At 36.8% G+C, this 21,980-nt stretch overlaps 2 protein-coding genes across 6 annotated transcripts in view; one reads left to right on the top strand and one right to left on the bottom strand.

Moving 5' to 3' along the window:
• hydin (HYDIN axonemal central pair apparatus protein) overlaps positions 1-6,010 on the bottom strand; it is a 96,799-nt gene extending 90,789 nt beyond the window's left edge. For 3 of the 5 annotated variants that reach the window (XM_067420559.1, XM_067420561.1, XM_067420560.1), the window contains exons 1-4: positions 5,537-5,958; positions 3,719-3,844; positions 2,283-2,402; positions 1,393-1,527 (exon numbers count right to left, since the gene is read on the bottom strand). In XM_067420559.1, coding sequence (XP_067276660.1) covers positions 1,393-1,527; positions 2,283-2,402; positions 3,719-3,844; positions 5,537-5,668 — 513 coding nt within the window. In that variant the 5' untranslated portion in view covers positions 5,669-5,958. The other 2 variants (XM_067420562.1, XM_067420565.1) reach the window with 2 other exon arrangements.
• A 6,824-nt stretch (positions 6,011-12,834) lies between these two features.
• Positions 12,835-20,934, top strand: pnp6 (purine nucleoside phosphorylase 6). Its single transcript, XM_067420558.1, has 6 exons — positions 12,835-13,172; positions 15,922-16,091; positions 16,313-16,416; positions 18,456-18,631; positions 18,864-19,054; positions 20,060-20,934. The coding sequence occupies exons 1-6, from the start codon at positions 13,150-13,152 to the stop codon at positions 20,254-20,256; spliced, it is 861 nt and encodes a 286-aa protein (XP_067276659.1). The 5' UTR covers positions 12,835-13,149; the 3' UTR covers positions 20,257-20,934.
• Positions 20,935-21,980: the final 1,046 nt, after the last annotated feature.

Below are 21,980 nucleotides of genomic sequence, written 5' to 3'. Positions count from 1 at the left end.
TTCAAATGTATGAGTACATAATAAAAAAAATCAGCCAATTCTGCTTACTTAAACTTTGAATTTCTTAAAGGTGCACTATGCAACTTTTCGTCCGATAGAGGACGCGAATTCAAAACAAAGGCGTAGTTTTAGTACGCCAAGTTTGAGCGCAACATTTTGGGACATGGGACACCGACACAGCCGGTGGAAAATAGGACTCTGGCAGAAATCCTGCTGATGGATGCGGTTATTAACTTTACTGTAGTATGAAGCAGAGCAGGGCCGAGTGTTGTGGAGCTGAGCACGGCTGCTGGAGCGATTGTTACACAAACACGCCTCGCGAGCACCGGGACTTTTATTATGACGGGACGGGACACAGTCGCCGTGCGCCCACACTATTTCCATCTTTCCGGTCATGAGTATAAGGTTATGCAGGTCTGTTTATCGTGTTAGATATATTTAAGTGTGTTTAAAATTATGTTATGACGTTACTCTGTGCATTCGCTCAGCGTCTGCTGTGACACTTGTTCACACTGCTAAGAGAAAAGAGCTTCTACCAAATAAAACCAAAAACCGAGGGTAACGCAGATATGACGCAATTAAAAGGCGACTCCCTCAAACGCTGTGATGAGACGTCCCGGGTCCTTGGTTAAAATAGCGATTTTTTCACAATTTACAATTAGTTGGAAACATTTGGGATATTGTAAGCACTCAACTGAACAAAATATGTAACACTGGCCTAGTGGTTTTTGGATATTTTACTGTAAAAATACTACATAGTGCACCTTTAAATTAAAACATTTGATGTAAATGATTACCTCAAATATTTTGCAAATCAATCATAAATTATATAATCCCCAGAATTTGGGAACTGTATTGTGGAATTAATCCATAATAACTACATGCAAAAAGACCATTAGATCTGAACTTGACAAAAAATACAAGCAAGAGATTAAATAATTGCCTTTCACAAACTTGGCCACCATAGCTCACTTTATTTGAATGACAGTATTAAGTAATCTGTGTTAATGTTTTGCCAAACCAAAATAAATTAGCAGGCCATATTGGAGACCGCAAAAGAGCCACTAATGGACCAACGAGTGGCTGTGGGGGAAACACTGCGCCCTGTGCTTACCAATGTACTCTCTCAGATTACTCAAAGATATGTTAATAGTTAAAATAAAATTCGACATTGAAATTTATTTGGAATGTTGTGTTGAAGACACAATTACAGACATCTGGGATCCTTAAAAATCACTATGTGGTGTTTTTTTTTGCTAACATTTCTTTGGTCGTTCCTTAAAATACAAGCAAATTTGCCCATCAGGACTACCAATGGCAATACATGTGTAACCAAGGAAGTAGTGAGAGTCAGTAGCAGTTGTTGTTGCATTTTGGAAGTATAAATTGTACCTTGTTCTCTTGTGGAGTGAATAAAATGGTGAATGTAGATGCCATGCCTGGGGCCACTTTCTTACTAGCATCCAATGGGCTCACCACTTTAAAATAAAGTGAGTCTTCTTCAATCACCTTTACTAGTCGAGGAACCTGCAATAGTCCACATCAAGCCAGTGATCATTACACAGGAACAAAATAATTAGGTACAAGATGTTGAACAGCGTAAATTAGAATGGCATGAACTCCAAGTGTTGACAAAATCATATATGCTGTGATTTATCAGAGGTGCAAACAGAAGAGTTGTAAGGACAATTATTTAAGTCCATTGCATCTCTATTTTCTCCACAGGGGAAAGTTTGTCTAAAAAGGTTTTGGTAACACTTTACAATAAGGTCTCAAATATATATACAATAAGGTATATACAATAAGGTAGAGTAATACATTTGTTACAGTATTTATTCATCTTTGTTAATGTTAGTCAATAAAAAAGCTGTTCATTGTTTGTTCATGTTAGTTCACAGTGCATTGAAATGTCAACAAATACAATGTTGATTTTAATTTATTAATAAATGCTGAAATTAACATTAAATAAGATTAATAAATGCTATAGAAGTGCAGTTTATTCTTAGTTAATGTTAACTAAAGTAGTTAGCTAGTGTTAACTAATGAAACTTATTGTAAAGCATTACCAAGATTTCATAAATCCAGGCAATTAGAAAATAGATTTTGGAGTGATACAAATCCCGTGTAATTAATTAATTAGGTAAATAAATCAATTTTCAATTTATTTATATCCTTTGAATTGGGAGTTCATAATAAGCATGAACATTGTTTGCTTTTTTAAATGCTTTTAGTGTGTGGTTATATAACACACTGTTTGATCTACTTAGATGAATGTAAGTTACCTTGTCATTATTTCGCAGCTCTAAGGGCACCTTGTATGTCTTAAATGGAGAGTAATTTTGGAACACAATCTCAGATGGGTACGGCTGAAACATGGCCTGGTCCAAATCTAATGAGGAAAACTATAAAAAGAACAAGCAAGTAAAAATCAAACTCTTTGAAGATAGCGTATGACTTCCTTATTTCAACTTTAATGTGAAATACGTTTATTAAATATAATTTACATGACCAAGCTGTAGTGAATTTGTTTTTGTTTTTTTGTAAATTGTATTTTGTGAGAGAGAGAAAAAAAAGAGTGAAACCGGAGCAGTTGACATCTGTCACGTTCAGTTTATATCACATTCTAATGAGTGTCACTCACAACGCAGTAGTTCCCCCCACACACATTTAACTATACCACGTGGGTGAAACTTTACCCCAATAATTTTGAATAATAAAACAATAATCAACTGAACAATTATACTTGCAACAATTACATGTGGAGAAACCCCATGCTTTCTGCTCAAAATGAGCCTAAAAAGCAAAATAATAAGCCTAATTAGGGATAGTAAACATCCATTCCCAAAAGCATTAAAAAAAACTACAATATTAAAAGTTAAAAACTTTGTAATTACTGGAAACAGTATATTCAGTTTGTGAAAATATTTCAATACAAAAAAGATGGCTAAAATAAATATATAAAATAAATATTATATATATATTGTTATTTTTGTTATGCGTTTAATGTGTAAAGTCATAATTTTGTTGCTTTTTTTCTATTTGCAATGGTTACTATTTTTACTATTTTTCATAGTGGGAATTATGGTGACTTGTATTCAAACCAGTTAATAACCATTTATTATTATAATATTCAATCATATTTATAATAATAATGTTTTACAAAAATGTATTATCAGTGAGCAAGTGAGAATTCAATGGCATTAACCACCTAACTAGTAAATGTCCTTAAGTTAGATCACCTTACTTAAACATAATGCAAACAATTGCTAAAGAAATAGACCTCTCATTATCTTTGATTTTCAACGGGAATAAATGTAAGGCAATGAGGGATAGATATACATCTTTATAGGGTTGTACTGTTATAACTTTGTTTTTGGTTCCTGCTGATGAAAAATATATTTTAGTAAAAAAAATAAAAATAATATGAGCTGTGGAAAATTGTGATCTAGGAGGTTTTTACAGCGGATGCCATTGAAAACACAACAAGTCTATCCCTCACAGCTTCGCTTTCATACCTGTCATGGCGCTGCTCTGAATTAGGTCTATTGCTATCCTATACAAATTAAAAGCCCTTAGTATCTCTCCAGAGAGAAACTATTACATTGATGACCTTAATAAACTTTGAAAATGTTGCAGCTAAGATACTTGGAACCAGTGATGTAGAAGAGCAAACTAATTAAGTGTTGGAGCTGAGCACGCTAAAATGATGGTACTTTACCTTGTGATGTGTGGCCTCACTCATGTCTAAGAGTTCCAGGATGCGGGGTGGATGCACCTCGTAAGAGTTTGATAATCTCTCTTCTGTAGTCTGGCACATTTCTCGAGCAAATACAGATGGAATCAGCTGCACAGACATTTGCAGATTGTTATGAGTGCATTCATCTCCTATGAAAAATATATATTTTCGTATATACCGCAGCAATTGTCCATATAGTATAAATTATTTTTTGCAAAGCTGCTTTGTGACTAGATTGTGTTTGTTTGTGTTTTATTGCATTACATTGGCAATCAGAAATCAGAAGCTCTTTATTCACACATACACTGATAAAGTTTATCGGATATTAAGTGACAAAGAAAGATAAAAGAGAGACATTACAGTAAGTAAAATCCAAAAAAGTGATTATACATGCTACTCCGATATAGGGTTTCAGTCAGTTTCCTAGCTCCTGAGCTCGTGAATTAGTATATTGTGTACAAGAATTTGGGCACTGGTAATGATGTAAAGGCCTCAATACACATTGGGACACTGATGACTATTACCGGCGACGTCTGCAGAAGAGCATCTCTGAACGCACAACACGTCGTACCTTGAAGCAGATGAGCTACAGCAGCAGAAAACCACACCGTGTGCTTCTCCTGTCAGCTAAGAACAGGAAACTGAGGCTACAATTTACACGGGCTCACCAAAATCGGACAGTAGAATATTGGAAAAACTTTGCCCTTTCTGATGAGTCTTGGTTTCTGCTGCAACATTCAGATGGTAAGGTCAGAATTTAGCATAAACAACATGAAAGCATGGATCCATTCTCAATTGTGTCAACAGTTATGGCTGATGGTGCTGATGTAATGGTATTGGGAATATTTTGAGTATTGTTGCAAACAGTTGCAAACCATGTATATCCCTTTATGACCACAGTGTTCCCATCTTCTGATGGCTACAGTAGGATACAACGCAAACCTCAGATTATCCCAATCGGATTTCTTGAACATGACAATGACAGTCACCAGATCTCAATCAATTAGAGCACCTTTGAAAGGTGATGAAGAGATTTGGATCATGGATACATAGCCAACAAATCTGCAGCAACTGCTTGATGCCATCATGCCAATATGGACCAAAATGTGGAATGAGGAATGTTTCCAGCACGTTGTTGAATCTATTACACAAAGAATCAAGGCAGTTCTGAAGGCAAAGGGGGTCCATCCTAGCAGGGGCATCGGACTGGGGGGGGGTAAAGGGTACCGAGTAACCAGGGCCCGAGGCAGGGGGGGGCCCTTAGAAGTCAGTTTTCTATACATACACATACATGGTACGGGAGCCCAGCAAGATGGTTTGTACCCAGGGCCCAAAATTTGGTGCTACGCCGCTGCAACCTAGTACTAGTAAGGTGTACCTAATAAACTGGCCTGTACAATGAACAGGTTTTACATTTTTCAAAAATTGTCACAATTATTTTACAATGTCAACAATTATCCACCATCAATCAACCATCTGTCAATCAAAAAAGGAACATCAAAATGCACGTATTCATCCTACACTACATCCAAAAATGTAAAGTAGAATGTAGAGAGTAGAACAAGTTAAATAACTAGTTTTTTTATTTAAAACATACAGCCTTTTATGTGTCCTAGTAAAATTACAGCTGGTCAATAAATATACGTTTTGTGAGTAACGTTAGTTTAATAGTAGTAACTTAACGTTAATAGTGTAGTTTAAGTTTCTAATAGTTAATGATCCGTTTGGCGGCAGAGATTTAATGCATGATAATGGTGACATGAGGATTTAAAAATATATAAGCTATATTAAAGAGCTCACCTTTGTGGAATTCGTCTCCCGTTTTACCATTTTGGGATTTCGGGGTGCCACAACTTTTGTTTTAAATCCCACTGGCATCTTCTCGCGTGAACTGCGGAGGTTTGAGTGAGATGTTTGATTAGAGGCTGGCATTTTGAAACAAACGGACTGAATGTCGATGACAAGCGAAACATATACGAGAAACGTTTAACCGAGACGCATGTAACTTTAACGTTAGCTACCGTAAGACGCCATTCGCATGCTAGGTCAAGTAAAGTTCTTTGGTAAAGTTATGTTTATCGTTTAAAAAAACGTCCAGGACATTTCCAATGGATATTTACGAAATAACAACATAGCTACATTACAAACTAAGTCTTAGAACAATACAAATAATACAGAAATTATTTTAAAATCCCAGCTAATTTCTTGTGAAGGTTCTTCCGTCAGCGTACATTTCTCAACTTTGCGCGTGGTGGTTGGTGGTTACCATGGCAGTTACCATGGTGGCGGTGGCCATGGCACCGGGGTACTGAACGTTCTCAGTAAACAGTTCTCTGATTGGTTAGCGTATATAAAGACGCCCTGGGATTCGCTGTAAGTTTTGGGCTCGAGCAGCAGTAGCTGCCTGAGGGTACCCTACCATAGCAACATAAAAACACAAACAAAATGTAACTTGTGCTCGTATTTTTATTAAAATCTGAAACAACTGTAAAGTGTAGACTGTATGAGATAGCATAATTGTATGTCTTGGACAAATGGAAGAGAAAATACACTTGAAAAACATTTTATTTTAAACTTTACAATACTAAGGGGTATTCAGCAGCAGTAGATACACCACATCAAGAATGAAAACAGCTTTTTCCTGACTACTGTTAGGTGTAATATTAGGCAAAAGTCCATCCCCATGTAATTTCTACTAACTTAAAGTCACCATGAAATCAAAGTTGACCATTCCTATTTTTAATGGAATATTGAAGTATTTATAATTAGGATGGCCCTTCTCTGATGTACTGCCTGTGTACTAGTGTGAGGAGCGAGACAACCTGTCACTGACTCACATGACATCACAGCAATAGCAAACAACAACAATAAACATTTATTATTATTATTATTATTATTATTATTATTATTATTATTATTATTATTATTATTATTGTGCGAGAAGTACAAATAAATATCAAATATCAGTCGTTTTTGATATAAATATAAAAAGTGCTATATAAAAGTGCATTTCAATAGTGTTGGTTCCGGAAGTATTCATTTTTGCCATAGGGATTTTAAAATAGTTTGTTAAAGCTATGAACCAAGCTCTCTGATCAGCTAAAAAAAAAGTTCATCTATGTATATAGTCAAACATTTCAGTATTTTGAGAGCGTAGGGAGATCGACTTTACGCCATTCACAGTAGTTACTTAATGGGAGAGGGGGCGGAGCTAAAGAGATATTTTGGAGTGTGTTGCTTATTTTAAGATGCGTTCAACTTCGGCTGTGGCTGGATTTAACCAATTAGTGAGAGTTGCTGTTTGCTGTCGGGGAGCAGTTGAAAATGGAGACGTGAAGTCTGACGTATAATAGAGTGTCTGTTTGTAAAAGAATAAAGTTAAACATAAGCCTATACTATTTAAAGTCCCAGTGAACCGGAAGTTGCAACTGATTTTATTTCAGAGCTGTGATGCATTTACAAGTGAAACGGAATATTGAATAGAGGGCCGGGTTTTGTGTCAATGCTCCTCCTCTCCATCTTTCCCTTATAGTAGACTAACAGTTGGAGGGGAGTGGTTAAGAATATTCAAACTCAAGCCGTCAAAATGACATCATCTGAGAAGGAACGTCATTCCAGGAAGTTACTTTTCAGATTTTGATTAAAGATTACCACGGCAAAAAAAAATTCTGGTGTATTAACTTGCACAGATTAACTGTCACCCTAAGGCCGTGTGTCCACCAAAGCGTTTTTAGCCAGCAGAAAACGCCTCGCTGTGAGCGCTTGAGAGCATTTGGCAGGCAGCGTTTTTTTTTCTTCAGTTGAGACCAAGCCTACAGTATCCCTCTCAGATACTGAAGCTTTCACGCCTCGATCGCCCCCCGGTGACCGGTCCCAGTATAGCCGCCCCTTTGTGTTTTATAATGGACGCGAGGCAAACTAAACAATAAAATTACACTTCAAATATTTTTTCCACAAAGTTAGTTTATGTAATTGAAGGCAGTTATCATCACGATGATTTCATTTCAAGTGTTCGTTTTTAAAATAAGTTTAGTTTTAGTTAGTTATTTGATGCTATAAAAACGGGGGGGGGGTGTGACGTCATGACTGACAGCTGAGATCGTTGACTGAGAAGTAGTCACTGAGGCACTAACTGACTTTTTTCAGAATGTTTGGGAGCAGATTGGAGCTTTAGCTTTCATTTCTACATTTCCATAACTGTTTATTTCACACCAACATAATTAATTGTTCTGCATCTGCGAGAGTGTGGGCGGGCTTTTGATATTGCGACTGTACTTCCTGCTCTACTTCCGCAACTCTCTATTGCGCAACTCCGGTCCCAAAATCTCTACTGCGCAGACTCGGTCCCAAAATGTCAGCGCCGTGCAGGCTGCCTGAAAGCTTCAAAGCTTCTGGCAAGGGGAAATGGATGATGTTGAGTCGTCCATATTTTTTTACAGTCTGTTTGAAACTCTTTGCTTGTTATGATACTGAAAATCTGCGGAAGTCTTACTAATTTCACAGGTAACTTGTTTTTGTATTTTTTCTTTATAAAACTGCAGATCCAATGTAAAGTATTTGCTCTGGCTTTTGTTTTAAATCATTTTGTTCCGTTATTATTGCTTGTTTTCATCTGATGACGACACGCAGAATGTGGCAGTTGGTCTGTGTTGTATTTGTCCCGCCCCGATTGGACGGCTGAGTGAAGAGTGACAGTGATGAGCGTTGCGTTTTACTCAAAGTTGAACATTCTTCAACTCTCGACGACCAGTAAAAAACGCTGAGCGTTCAGCGCGTGAGCGTGAAATACTTGTCAGCGCCTCGTTGCGCTCCAGGCGTTCTAAAATCGCGGCGCTCTCATTGAAAACAATTGAAAACGCCAGCCAGCAGCGTGAAAAAACGCTTTGGTGGACACACGGCCTAAGACCAGTAATGTTTGCTAAAAAAGTAAATAAGGTGGATTTTGATTTCATTAGGACTTTAAATACTGTGTGGTCTAAATTTTAATTAGATTTAATTTGATAAATCATGACTAGAAAAATAGATTTTACTGTTATTAAAAAAAACAGATTTATGAGTATTAGTGGAACTGAATGAACTGTCTGCTCGCGGTACTTTGATCCATACATCACAGTGATGTGGGGTCAGAGCTGTCTCAATCTGGACAAAATGTATAGCAGGATACACAGCTTCAAGTCAGCCGATTGGCAGTCTACGCAGCTCTGCATGAAGTTGAACAAGCCTTTTGACACTCTGACTGGTGTAATTTTCTGTACAGCATCATGGGTAATGTAGTTTTTTTTCACCAGGAATTCCACTGTTAAAAACAATTATTATTTTTAAAAGCTGAAACAATGTGGACTGAGGGCTTCAGCAAAAGCAAATACTATCGATCAATATCCTCTTAGCTCACAGTAGGTATGTCTTTAAATGTTTATAAGTTATCATTCAAAATCAATTTCCTTATGGAGAAAATTAATGGAGTATTACTTCCTGAACCCAACTGTTGCACCCTATAGGGAAGAAAAGACTATTGCAACTTCCGCTTCATGCCAACTTTAAAAGGTCATTTGTGAATGTATGTGTATAATGGCTAATTAAGTCTCTCTCTCTTTTCTCTCTCTCTCTCTCCCTCTCTCTCTATATATGGCTTTTTCAATGTACCTTGACAAAAGCTTATTGCCAAAAGGTTGGATAATAAACTTTTAAAAGACTGTGTAGTTACATTTTTCTTTATAAAGTCTTTAACCCTAAATTGCACCTCCAGGTGTGTGTTTGTTTTCATACCTTCACTACCAAAAAAAGGCTTTTATACAGTGATTTGTATACTGAATAAGACTATTTTCACTCACTCACCCATTATACATTAATTCTGGTTTTCCAGCAGTTGTCCTAAGCCAGAGTTTAAGTGTTTAGCATGATAGAATACATACAGTATGATCATAATAGCATAATGCATGACTGAGCATGCATAGATTTTTTTTTTTTTTTACATGAATCAATGTAATATGTCATGTGCTTTTTGTACATTTTACATTATTCTTTATTTTGACAGAATCTATGTGTTATAATGTTGTATATTTACTAGTTCTCCACATACACTCTTATTTAAAATAAATCCTTTACAACCTGATGACATGAAGAATCACATATTCAGAATTAGATGGGCAAGAATTGGCCACTGAAAACCTTAAATCGGTCGATAGCTAATTTAACTGATCAATGTTCCCTCAATGTCTACTGCCCAGAAGCCAATACACTCATCTGAAGAATGTATAACAAAACATCACAAGCTACTTCTAATCTCCAAAGAACCTAACCAACTAAAAAAACATTAAAGCCTAGAATTGGTTTGGGAAGTTTATAAGAAGAGGGTCATTTTTTGTTGAACCTAAGTGACTTCAAAGAACCACTGAAGAACTTTGTCAATTTAATATATATATATATATATATATATATATATATATATATATATATATATATATATATATATATATATACAGTAAGGAAAATAATTATTTGATATTATCTGATATTTTGGTACAGTAGCCTTTGTTTGCAATTAAAAAGGTCAAATGTTTCCTGCACTTTTTCACTAGGTTTGCACACACTGCAGGAGGGATTTTGGCCCACTCCTCCACACAGATCTTCTCTAGATCAGTCAGGTTTTTGGCCTGTCATTGAGAAACACAGAGTTTGAGCTCCCTTCAAAGATTATCTATTGGGTTTAAGTCTGGAGACTGGCTAGGCCACGCCAGCTTGAGCCACTCCTTGGTTATTCTGGCTGTGTGCTTCTGGTCATTGTCATCTTGGAAGACCCAGCCTCAACCCATCTTTAATGCTCTAACTGAGGGAAAGAGGTTGTTCCCCAAAATCTCACAACACATGGCCCCGGTCATCCTCTCATTAATACAGTGCAGTCGCCCTGTCCCATGTGCAGAAAAATACCCCCAAAGCATGATGCTACCACCCCCATGCTTCACAGTAGGGTTGTGTTCTTGGGATGGTACTCATCATTCCTCTTCCCCTAAACATGTTTAGTGGAATTATGACCAAAAAGTTATATTTTGGTCTCATCTGACCACATGACTTTCTCCCATGACTCCTTTGGATCATCCAAATGTTCATTGGCAAACTTAAGACGGGCCTGGACATGTGCTGGTTTAAGCAGGGGAAACTTCCGTGCCATGCATGATTTCAGACCATGACGTCTTAGTGTATTACCAACAGTAACCTTGGAAACGGTGGTCCCAGCTCTATTCAGGTCATTGACCAGCTCCTCCCGTGTAGTTCTGGACTGATTTCTCAACTTTCTTAGGATCACTGAGACCCCACGAGATGAGATATTGCATGGAGCCCCAGTCCGATAGAGATTGACAGTCATGTTGAACTTCTTTCATTTTCTAATGATTGCTCCAACAGTGGACCTTTTTTCACCAAGCGGCTTGACAATTTCCCAGTAGCCCTTTCCAGCCTTGTGGAGGTGTACAATTTTGTCTTTAGGGTCTTTGGACAGCTCTTTGGTCTTGGCCATGTTAGTAGTTGGATTCTTACTGATTGTATGTGGTGGACAGGTGTCTTTATGCAGCTAACAACCTCAAACAGGTGCATCTAATTTAGGATAATAAATGGAGTGGAGGTGTACATTTTAAAGGCAGACTAACTGAGGGTCAGAATTCTAGCTGATAGACAGGTGTTTAAATACTTATTTGCAGCTGTATCATACAAATAAATAGTTTTTAAAAAAATCATATATTGTGATTTCTGGATTTTTTTTATAGATTATGTCTCTCACAGTGGACATGCACCTACGATGACAATTTCACACTTCTCCATGATTTACAAGTGGGAGAACTTGCAAAATACCATGGTGTTCAAATACTTATTTTCCTCACTGTGTAAGTACCTTTTTTTGCCTCTTGTTCATTTTAATTACTTAAAATGAACTAAAGTAACACAATTTTGTAATAATTGAACTGCATTCAATAGACCTAATATATTTAAAACTAAAGTTTACTTAATTATTTTGTGTCAAAACTACAGTACATTAATAATTTTGTTAACATAACTAACTGGGCAGTGGAACTGTAGTTCCCAGCATGCTTTGCAAAGACTGTATTAGGAGAGTAAATTTAGTGACTTTCTTTACTGTTTTTGAATTTTGGTTAACATTATATAGAAGAGTGCCGCCTGTGTTTAGGCTGTGGGCACTCAGTAAACTATGGTAATGTCAGGAGTGACAACAGTCTTTTCTTCATCATATACATTGTGTATAATGATGAATGCAACTGCTTATAGCTGATTTTTAATTACATATTATACGTTAGACGCATGGGTATCAGAAGCAAAAAAAAATTGGGTTGGTCCCCGTAAATTTTTACTGGAGTAGATGCAATTAAGTGCAAATAGTCTGCATCGTTTACTAAACATCTGGTGTGGCCAGACAAAATGATAAAATTCAACAAATCATTTGCAGTGACAATAGTGTAGGGGTAAAACGCATGGCTAAACTTTTTCGGCTCGATATTCGTATCCACCTTTTGCTAACTCACGCTACTCCCTTTTCTTTTAGCACTTTTGTTTTCTTTTAGCAGATTTTGTTTAATATAAAGTGCATTACAAATAAAATGTATTATTATTATTATTATTATCATCACATATCAGATTGGAAAGGCATTTATTTTCAATAAAAATGAAGAAATATTTGAAAAGTGGAACTAAAGCATCCAACGTGTGTTTAATAATAAAGTGTTTAAGTTAGGGGTATAGGTGAACATAAATTATAGATGGTAAAAATGAGTGGGTCCAATATCATTGGTCTTAAAAAGTGGGTGGGTCTTGTTGTCCCATTATAAATATATAAGTAGGGTGAATTCAGGTTGATTTGGGACACTTTATCCCATTGAGATGACTTGAAAGTGTCCCAATCCCCCTGAATTCACCCTATGACATTTTTATTTTTATTTTTTATGAGTTGGGTGGAAAACCTGCTCTCGATTAAATTGAGTTTGTCTAAAGGGTTATTTCTTTAAGTGTACAGATGAGGCTGTGGGAAAGTCTTGCTGGTGTTTAAAGAAAACACAACCATAATCACTGCGCTTGACAAATGACACGTTTCCCGGGACACTTGAGTTAAACTACAGAGAAGCACATTTCCCCCTGCTGTGAGGCACCACTACACGTTTGTGCTGGTCCTGGCAGGATGACAGTTCTAAAGGCTCTTTAACTGCGGGTCAGTGAGCGGCCCATTCTGACAGAAAATTGGATTAGAACATCGAGCGCTGTTTAAGAAACGAGTTTTAAGACAGACTCCTCCTCCGTCACGCCACCCTTCCCACGAGACCGTCGGGTGTTTGACCTCTGGCTCAGGTTGTTCTGTATTATTCCTCTTACCAACAATATCCCGCTCTGTAATTCGACCAGCCGCTGCGGACATGTCAACATCCAGCGAATGCAGGTAAGGTGAAAAACGAATATATGTGCCAGATCCGCTGTCTTACAACAGAGCAAATCTGTCAAATTAATATCAAACGATTCCTACATCATATCAGAATGCCTAAATGAAATATTGAGAAGAAAAATATGTGATAACATTCGTGACTTGCCTAGTCGCCATGACAACGGTCGCTTTCATTTTCATCCCTTATCAAACAAAGGCTTTATCACAGATCAACCTGGCAAATCATTTTAAATAAACCTGTGTGATTTACATGCAGTCTCTGTCCGGGCTGTTTGGATGGCGATAGTTTATTTAGCCTATTCATATTCTTCCATTATGCGGCTTCCAATTCACCTGTAGAAAAATAATTTGTTGTCGATTTGATGCTTGAATGAAATTCAACATTTCTAATAACATAGGCTATCTATCAAATAAGCTACTCTTGATTATGGTTACGTAACCAGAATCCTCCTATTCAGTTTAGTGGATGCGCCCAGAATACGCAGCTCTTAAAGGGGCAGGCTGCGCCATAAAATCTGTGGAAAAAAAGCTATGAAAACCGTCCCAAATGAGGACATGTCAGTTGGCAGTCCTTTTCAAAAAAAAAAGGCAGAGCTGTGATTGTGAAATAAGAGGCCTATTGTGCATTCTCACTGAGGGAGTCACGTAAGCTAGCCGTTTGAAGCTCAGCTCTCTGAATTGAAAGTGCTGATCCCGCAACGCCCTGCAGCACCACGGACAGCGCATGCTTACAGCTCGGCCATCGAGCTCTTCCTAATTCCTACCCAATATGCTTCTTGTTACCTCGTGCTCTACAACTATGAAAGGCTTTCTGATCGTAAATGTGGGCAGTCACACCATGCAAGCAATTTAGTAAGGATGGGCCAGTTTTAAAAGTCTATAAAATAATTCAGATTATAGTGAAAGTATAGTTAAATAATGACAGACAAATCTTGAGAACAGCACATGGTGATTGCTTCCTTTACTAACTTGCATTATCATATACTCGTCATATTGAGTTACTGCATAAAGACCTCAAGTGAATTTTCAACCACATACTCAGCAAAGCGTTTAAACCTAAGTATTCTTGTACATTACCAGATAACAATGCTCTTTATAATTTGCTACAAATAAAATTAGATCCAGCTAAAAAAAAAGAAGAAGAAAAAACTGATGATATCTTTTATTTTCAAATAGTTACAGCTCAGAAATGGATTTACTCTCAACTGACTGTCCATTAGCTTTGTATGGTAAGAAACATGACCAGCTCACACACTCACAGGCGGTTACTGGAAATCATTTACTACAGTAATTGTTCAGCTAAATGACAGTCAACGTCGATAGTTATTCTCCAACACAATAACATTACAAATAACAAGGATAAATAATATTAAAATAAAAGATAACATAATATAATTAGTGCTGCCAATCAATTAATAAAAATGAACTAATCAGTAGGCCTAATTAATCTTGATTATAGTTTATTGTTATAATTTCAGTTATTCTCCAAATTAATGTAGAAACAACATAAAAACTGTATTTTTAAAAATAAATATTAGTTGTAATGCCATTTTTTAATTAATTAAGGCCAGTATCACTGATAATAATAGAAACTGCTACTGATGTCTCTATGAAAGAGATTTAAACATGTAATTATTGACATTCAACATTACAGTATAATTATATATAATAATAATAAAAGCATTATAATAATAAAAGCATTTAGGTGTGTATTATTATAAGGTGTGTATTATTTATAAGGATCTTTTGACAGAAATGAAATAAACATATAACTATGTTTTCAGTCGTGTATAAAAACCTTTGATTACCTTGGAATGAGCCATTTCTAGCTATATACACTGCAGGTCCTCTTTTAGTGAAGTAGCCCTAAATGGACAAATTTCTCTACAGAGCACTAGCTACTCTCTGCTCTCTCCGACAACAACATTTTTGTCCTGTGTCGGCCACCGTAGCTTCTCTATGTGCTCTGAAAGGGAGGGGTGAGTGGTGGGCAATTGCGATTCACAACCTCACCACTAGATGCCGCTAAAATGTACACAATGCACCTTTAAAACAATCCTCATAAACCCCACATAATGTCATATTTACCTAGCCTGGTCCTAACAGACTCTCGTATATTTCATTTGTACAGAGAGTTTGGCCACTCTCCTGAACTAATCAGTAGGCAACTGATTAGAAGCGTTAACTTTTTTAATTTACTAAACTAATTTACAAGTGTTAACTTCCTTGAAGGCGGGTACTCTGTTCAAGATTAAAACTATTGGATCTGCCCAGAGCCACTCTGGATCTGCCATAACCAATCGCTAATGTTTGGTCGTGACACGTGACGTATGTCACCTCAAACTAGCGCATAACACTTATGTCATCACCAATCCCTCTGTTGGCTGATTGGGACCGGTTCAAATTTGATGCAAATTAAATGGCATGTTTACGCACTAATGTTGACAGCCCTAAATATGCCTATATAATATAATATGTCTAAAAACATATTACTTTTTTTCTGTAGTATACTTTTCCTTTATTCTAAATGCTGCTGTCAGCTGATTTGTCCTCACTCTCAAAGCAGCTTGACCGGGTCATTGCACTTCCTACACCTTCCTATTTTATAACCAAGCTACAATGAGTAGTAAATTAGTCAGACATTATCCAACAGTGTGGGACTTTATTGTGACACGTATGTTTTTTAATGCATGAACAATGCCAGCCCCACTGAAAAATACTAAGAAAAAATAATGTTTCCACCTAGCTTCAGCTATGATGAGTACAAAGAAACAGCAGACTGGCTGCTTGTTAACACGAACTACCGGCCCAAAGTGGCGATTATCTGTGGTTCAGGACTCGGTGGATTGGCTGAACAGCTGGACAACAAGAATGTGTTTCCTTACGACAAAATCCCCCGCTTTCCCCACAGTACAGGTAGGACACAGATTTATATTTCTAATTCGTTGCTAAATTCACATAAACCTTTGGTTTAGTGTATCATTCATAACCCATTCAGATAGATTTGTTTCATAATCTATTCATTGACCTCACAAAAAATGTAAAAGACAGTGCTGACTTGTATCGCTCACTGCCATTATTTAATTATTGTTTGCATTTACGAACATAAAAAAATATGCACCCTCATGTATCTTCAGTGCAAGGACATAAAGGTCAGCTGGTGTTTGGAGAGCTGAATGGGAAGCAGTGTGTTTGCATGCAAGGCCGTTTCCATTTCTACGAGGGCTATAATGTTGCCAAGGTAAGTACCCCTTTTTAAATCTTAAAGGGAAAATTGTATTCTCAGTGGATAAGGCATATTTACACTATATTAACACAAGTATTGGGACACCCCTCCAAATCATTAACTACAATTCAGACTGCTTCTACAAACATTTGTGAAAGAATGGGTCGCTCTCAGGTGCTCAGTGAATTCAAGCATAGTTGCCACCTGTGCAATAAGTCCATTTGGGAAACATCCTCACAACTAAATATTCCACAGTCAATTGTTAGTGGTATTATAACAAAGTGGAAACAATTGGGAACAACAACAACTCATGGTAGTCCATGTAAAATCAGAGTGGGGTCAGCACACGCTGAGGAGCACAGTGCGCAGAAGCCACCAACTTTCTGCAGAGTCAATAGCTACAGACCTTAGCTACAGACCTACAGACCCAAACTTTGTGTGGCCTTCAGATTAGCTCAAGAACAGTGTGTAGAGTGCTTCATGGAATGGGTTTCCATGGCAGAGAATCTGCATCCAAGCCTTACATCACCAGGTGCAATGCAAAGCATCGGATGCAGTGGTGTAAAGCATGCCGCCACTGGACTCTAGAGCACTTAAGACGTGTTCTCCTGATTTATGAATCATGCTTCTCTGTCTGCAAATCTGATGGAAGAGTCTGGGTTTGGCGGTTGCCAGGAAAATGGTACTTGTCTGACTGCATTGTGTGAAGTGTAAAGTTTGGTGAAGGGGTTATTATAGTGTGGAGTTAGTATAGTGGCCCCTTAGTTCCAGTAAAAGGAACACTTAATTCTTCATCATACCAAGACATTTAGGATAATTTCATGCTCCCGGCTTTTGAGAACAGTTTGGGGAATAGCCCCTTCCTGTTCCAACATGACTGCACACCAGTGCACAAAAGCAAGGTCCATAAAGACATGGATGAGCAATTTTGATGTGGAGAAACTTGACAGGCCTGACCTCAACCCAATAGAACACCTTTGGAATGAATTAGAGCAGAGACTGCGAGCCAGGCCTTCTCGTCCAACATCAGTGCCTGACCTCACAAATGCACTTCTAGAAGAATGGTCCTTTAATTTCAATAAACACACTCCTAAACCTTGTGGAAAGCTTTCCCAGAAGAGTTTAAACTGTAGCTGCAAAGGGTGGGACAACTCCATATAACCATATAAACCCTACGGATTAAGAATGGGATGTCATTTAATTTACTCCTGTAAAGGCAGGAGTCCCAAAACTTTTTAACAATATAGTGTGTATATATATATATATATATATATATATATATATATATATATATATATATATATATATATAGAGAGAGAGAGAGAGAGAGAGAGAGAGAGAGAGAGAGAGAGAGAGAGAGAGAGAGAGAGAGAGAGAGAGAGAGAGAGTACAAGCATTAAACAAAACCATCACATAGAAAATCAAGGGAGAAAAAAAGAAAATATATTGTTAATTGATAATTAAAAGAACCATCTCATAAGTCAAGTTTTTTTTTCCACACATAGGTCATCCATACTTAACCATTGACTTCTTAGTGCTGCTATCGACAATTTAAGTATAACAGAGAATAGTTAACATTTGACAACTGACCCAATCACCTCCTATAAACTTTTACAACACGCATTCCAACGTCTGTGATCAAGTTTTTAAAAAAATCAGAAAGACACAGACAGTGCTTACTCTTTGTTGCAGAAGCCAAGTGAAATACGGTATGGCATTATGATTTATGATTCATGCATGTTTTTTATGAGTGATTAAAATCGTTACATATTCTTGCCTGTGTTGTAAAAAACAGTCATATGTTTGTTTCTTATTTATTAATTAAGTGCAAAATGAGGGAAATCAATAAAAAAATTTCCGGCAAATCATAATTGTCGACAAATAGTCTTTTAAAATAGACAAACCTGGGGGAGGGGGAATACACTTAAACTATATTGTTTTGATAACTGCATATTGACCTCATATATCAATTCAAATGTAATTCTTTAATTTCCTGTTTCATAAAGATGAGGACAGTTTGTCAAAGCAGCTCAGGTTTTCTCCTTCTGTTTTAGGTCACATATCCAGTAAGAGTGTTTTTCCTTCTCGGGATTGAGACTCTGATTGTGACCAATGCTGCTGGGGGGCTCAATCCTAAATTTAAAGTGGGTGACATCATGCTTATCAGAGACCATATCAATATGCCTGGATTTGCTGGCCAAAATCCTCTGTGTGGACGCAATGAGGAAAGGTGAAATGCTGTTTATTAGTATATTAAGATATGCTTTAGTCAAACAAACAAGCAAATCGATTTTTCGCTCATTTCATGTTTAAAGAAACCTTAAATCGTTTTATTCTTTTCCTTGTTTAACAGTTCAGCTTTGGTCGTGCTTTTGGCTTTGCAATGTAATCTTACTAGCATTTCTCTGAGGATTTATGCAACCCGTCTAATGTTCACTGACATTTGTGTTACGTCCCTGTAGATTTGGAGTGCGCTTTCCCTGCATGTCTGATGCTTATGATAGAGACTTGGCAAAGTTGGCCAGGAAAACTGCCCAAGAACTGGGCTGTTCTTCTTTCCTTCAGGAGGGTGTTTACTGCATGTTGGCTGGACCGTCCTATGAGACAATTGCAGAATGCCGGGTGCTACAGCTGCTTGGGGCAGATGCTGTGGGTACGTACTGTATGACTACATATCACTCTTATCAAAAATCTGATGAAAAAAAAAAAACATAAACATTTATCATCATTTTCAGCAAGGACCCCATTTAAAGAGAATCTATTATTATTATTATTATTATCTATTATTGTTTTTCATAAATTATTTACGGAGTCCCGAATATAACATTCTGAGAAAATAAAAGTTAAGGGGCCACATATTAAGAATTTGTTCTCTTGTATTAGTAAATCGTGGCCACGATTTCTTAATTCGTTCCCACATTTTAGTAAATTATGGCTGTGTTAAACTAACAAAAACAAGGGAACAAATTAGTACGACAAGAACGAATAATTATATAGTTCACACAAGTATTACGTCAGCACATTTTACTAATTCGTTCCCTTGTTTTAAGTGATACGTCGTTGGAACAAATTGTTAATTCGTGGCCATGATATACAATTTTTTTCCTGCATGTCATGTGTGGGAGTCTGTACTTATTACTTATCAATAATTAATTATTATATTTATAATTATAATAAATTACTTAAATTACTTATTCTTATGTATATTGTTAGTGTGTACACACTGTAGTTTTGTAATGACAACCAAGTATTTTTTGTAATAAGCAAAATGAAAATAGAAGGGGTCACTAAGAATGTTTTTGAAAGAAATGTATATTTTTATTCAGCAAGAATGTGCTAAATTAATCAGAGGACATATATAATGTGTTATGCTTAATATTTCATGTTTGTTCCAAACATGTGTCACGGTTTTCACAAAAATATTAAGCAGCAATATTGCTATTAACACTGATAATAATAATAATAAGAAATTCCAAATCAGCATATTAGAATGATTTCTGAAGGATTGTGTGACACTGAAGCCTGGAGGAATTCACAGTGATAAAATATACTTTTTAATATATTCAAATAGAAAAGATTTATTTTACATTACAATAATATTTCTGCTATTTTCATCAAACACAGAGCCTCAGTGAGCATTGTGTTTCTCTGTAATTAGGTATGAGTACCGTCCCAGAGGTGGTGATCGCTCGTCACTGTGGGATGCGTGTGCTTGGACTCTCCCTTATTACCAACAATGTGGTGACTGACTACGACAGCAAGGAAAGGGCTAATCATGAAGAGGTCCTGGAAACCACCCGTATGCGAACTGAAGTCCTGCAGAAGATAGTCAGCAATTTAGTGACAGACATGTAGCGTAACTAGAACAACATTTAGCTGCTCTTGATACACTGCGCAGATTTGCACTTCCTCACCAGATAGGCTTAACAATGTATGGCGTACTTACAGTGTACTCCTTAATACTTCTCATATTTCATAGTCAGGGATCAAGTAACTTTATGGACTTTCCAGTGCCTCAAGATTCGTTAGGTAGAAATTTAGGCTTGGTTCATTTAGTGTACTTTTGATATTGCAAACATTCATGTTACATTAACTGTGTGACTACTAATATGACACGTGGTGGGCTATACTGTATGATGCATTCACATCTTTGCTGAAATGAAAGTTAAGAGCAACTGAAATTACCAGTGTTACATAACTCCCAGTATTCCTGTCACCATGTCTTGAAAAAAGAGTTAAAGAACAAACACACATGAAAAGGAACAAACACAGACGTACACTTTTGCAGCAATGTATTAAAGGGACTACATGAGAAGAGCCGCTACAATATGATAAGTACAATCTGTTCCTATATTACATAAGCAATTTTTATTGTTTTATCTTAAATCTGTTTAGTTTTATAAACTTGTCTAGATGTTTACAAAGAAATTCACAGAAAAACTAATGTTGAAAAATCTCTAGGAATGTAATGTATTTTACTATTAACTTTATTTTGACTCAACTATAAAAACATAAAATGAATTATGATATAAATGCTGTGTGGTGGTGAATTTATTTATTATTCATTTTCCAATTCTGAGATTATTTGCTTTGATTTATATAAAAATGTTGATAATCAGAGATCTAAACAGCAGTCTTTTGTCACACCGTACTTAAAGCAAGACGGTCAGGATGAATCATCAGTTTCCAGCAATGTATGTGTAAAAAGTTGTTTGTGTACATCACATTCTGCAAAACACAATATAACTGAACGAATAGGCATCCCTCTTAACCCCCTCATGTCACTCCATTATTGATAAATCTTGCCAACACAACTCTGAAGTAGCGATGAAATAAAACATTAACAACATCAAGCTTGCAGCAAGTCTGCCACCGAGAAAATACCTTAAAGCAAAATTGCACATAATGTAAAGTGAGATATTCACAGGAGAGACAATTTACAGTTTGGCCAGAGGGTTCACTATAGTAACTAGCTCTGTCATAAGCATAATGTTCTGCCTCTACATATCTCAGTGAGTTTTGAAATCATCTGACTGTGACCACTCAATGGAACGTGAAACTTCATATTTTGCAGATGTGATAGCATCAGCTTGTAAGTGAACCACATCAGATTTTTGGAGGAAACACTCTTTTCATCTGTCAGACGATGCCTCTGCCCTTGCCGATGATGACAGAACGTCAGATCAGTCTGTTATTCGGATGCTATAACAGACTTTCACAAAATATTTATGGTAAGCTAGTTGTGCTGACTCTGCCCAGAAACATCACAGTCCCTGTGAGCCATTAGTGAAGGGGTAACTCTTACGCAATTAGTGACGGGCCATTTGCTGAAATATTCAGGGCTTGATGCCCGTGATGTGCAGTGGTGACGGCACTTCCACTCACTGGTTTTCTGGGGGAACAGAGGAAGTCAGGAAATGTAACGATCTCTTTTGATCTAGCTGTTTTTTGTTCTGCTCTCTCTGACATATTATCTCATTTGAAATTCCTGTTTTTCTCTGTAGATATTTTTCTCTGAAATGGAGCTTTGAGCTCAGCATTTTTCATTTCAGTGTCTTCACAAATTTCAGATAGCACTA

Source organism: Pseudorasbora parva, chromosome 16, assembly GCF_024679245.1.
Source record: "Pseudorasbora parva isolate DD20220531a chromosome 16, ASM2467924v1, whole genome shotgun sequence".
NCBI lineage: Eukaryota > Metazoa > Chordata > Actinopteri > Cypriniformes > Gobionidae > Pseudorasbora > Pseudorasbora parva.
This window is presented reverse-complemented; position numbering and strand designations above follow the sequence as displayed.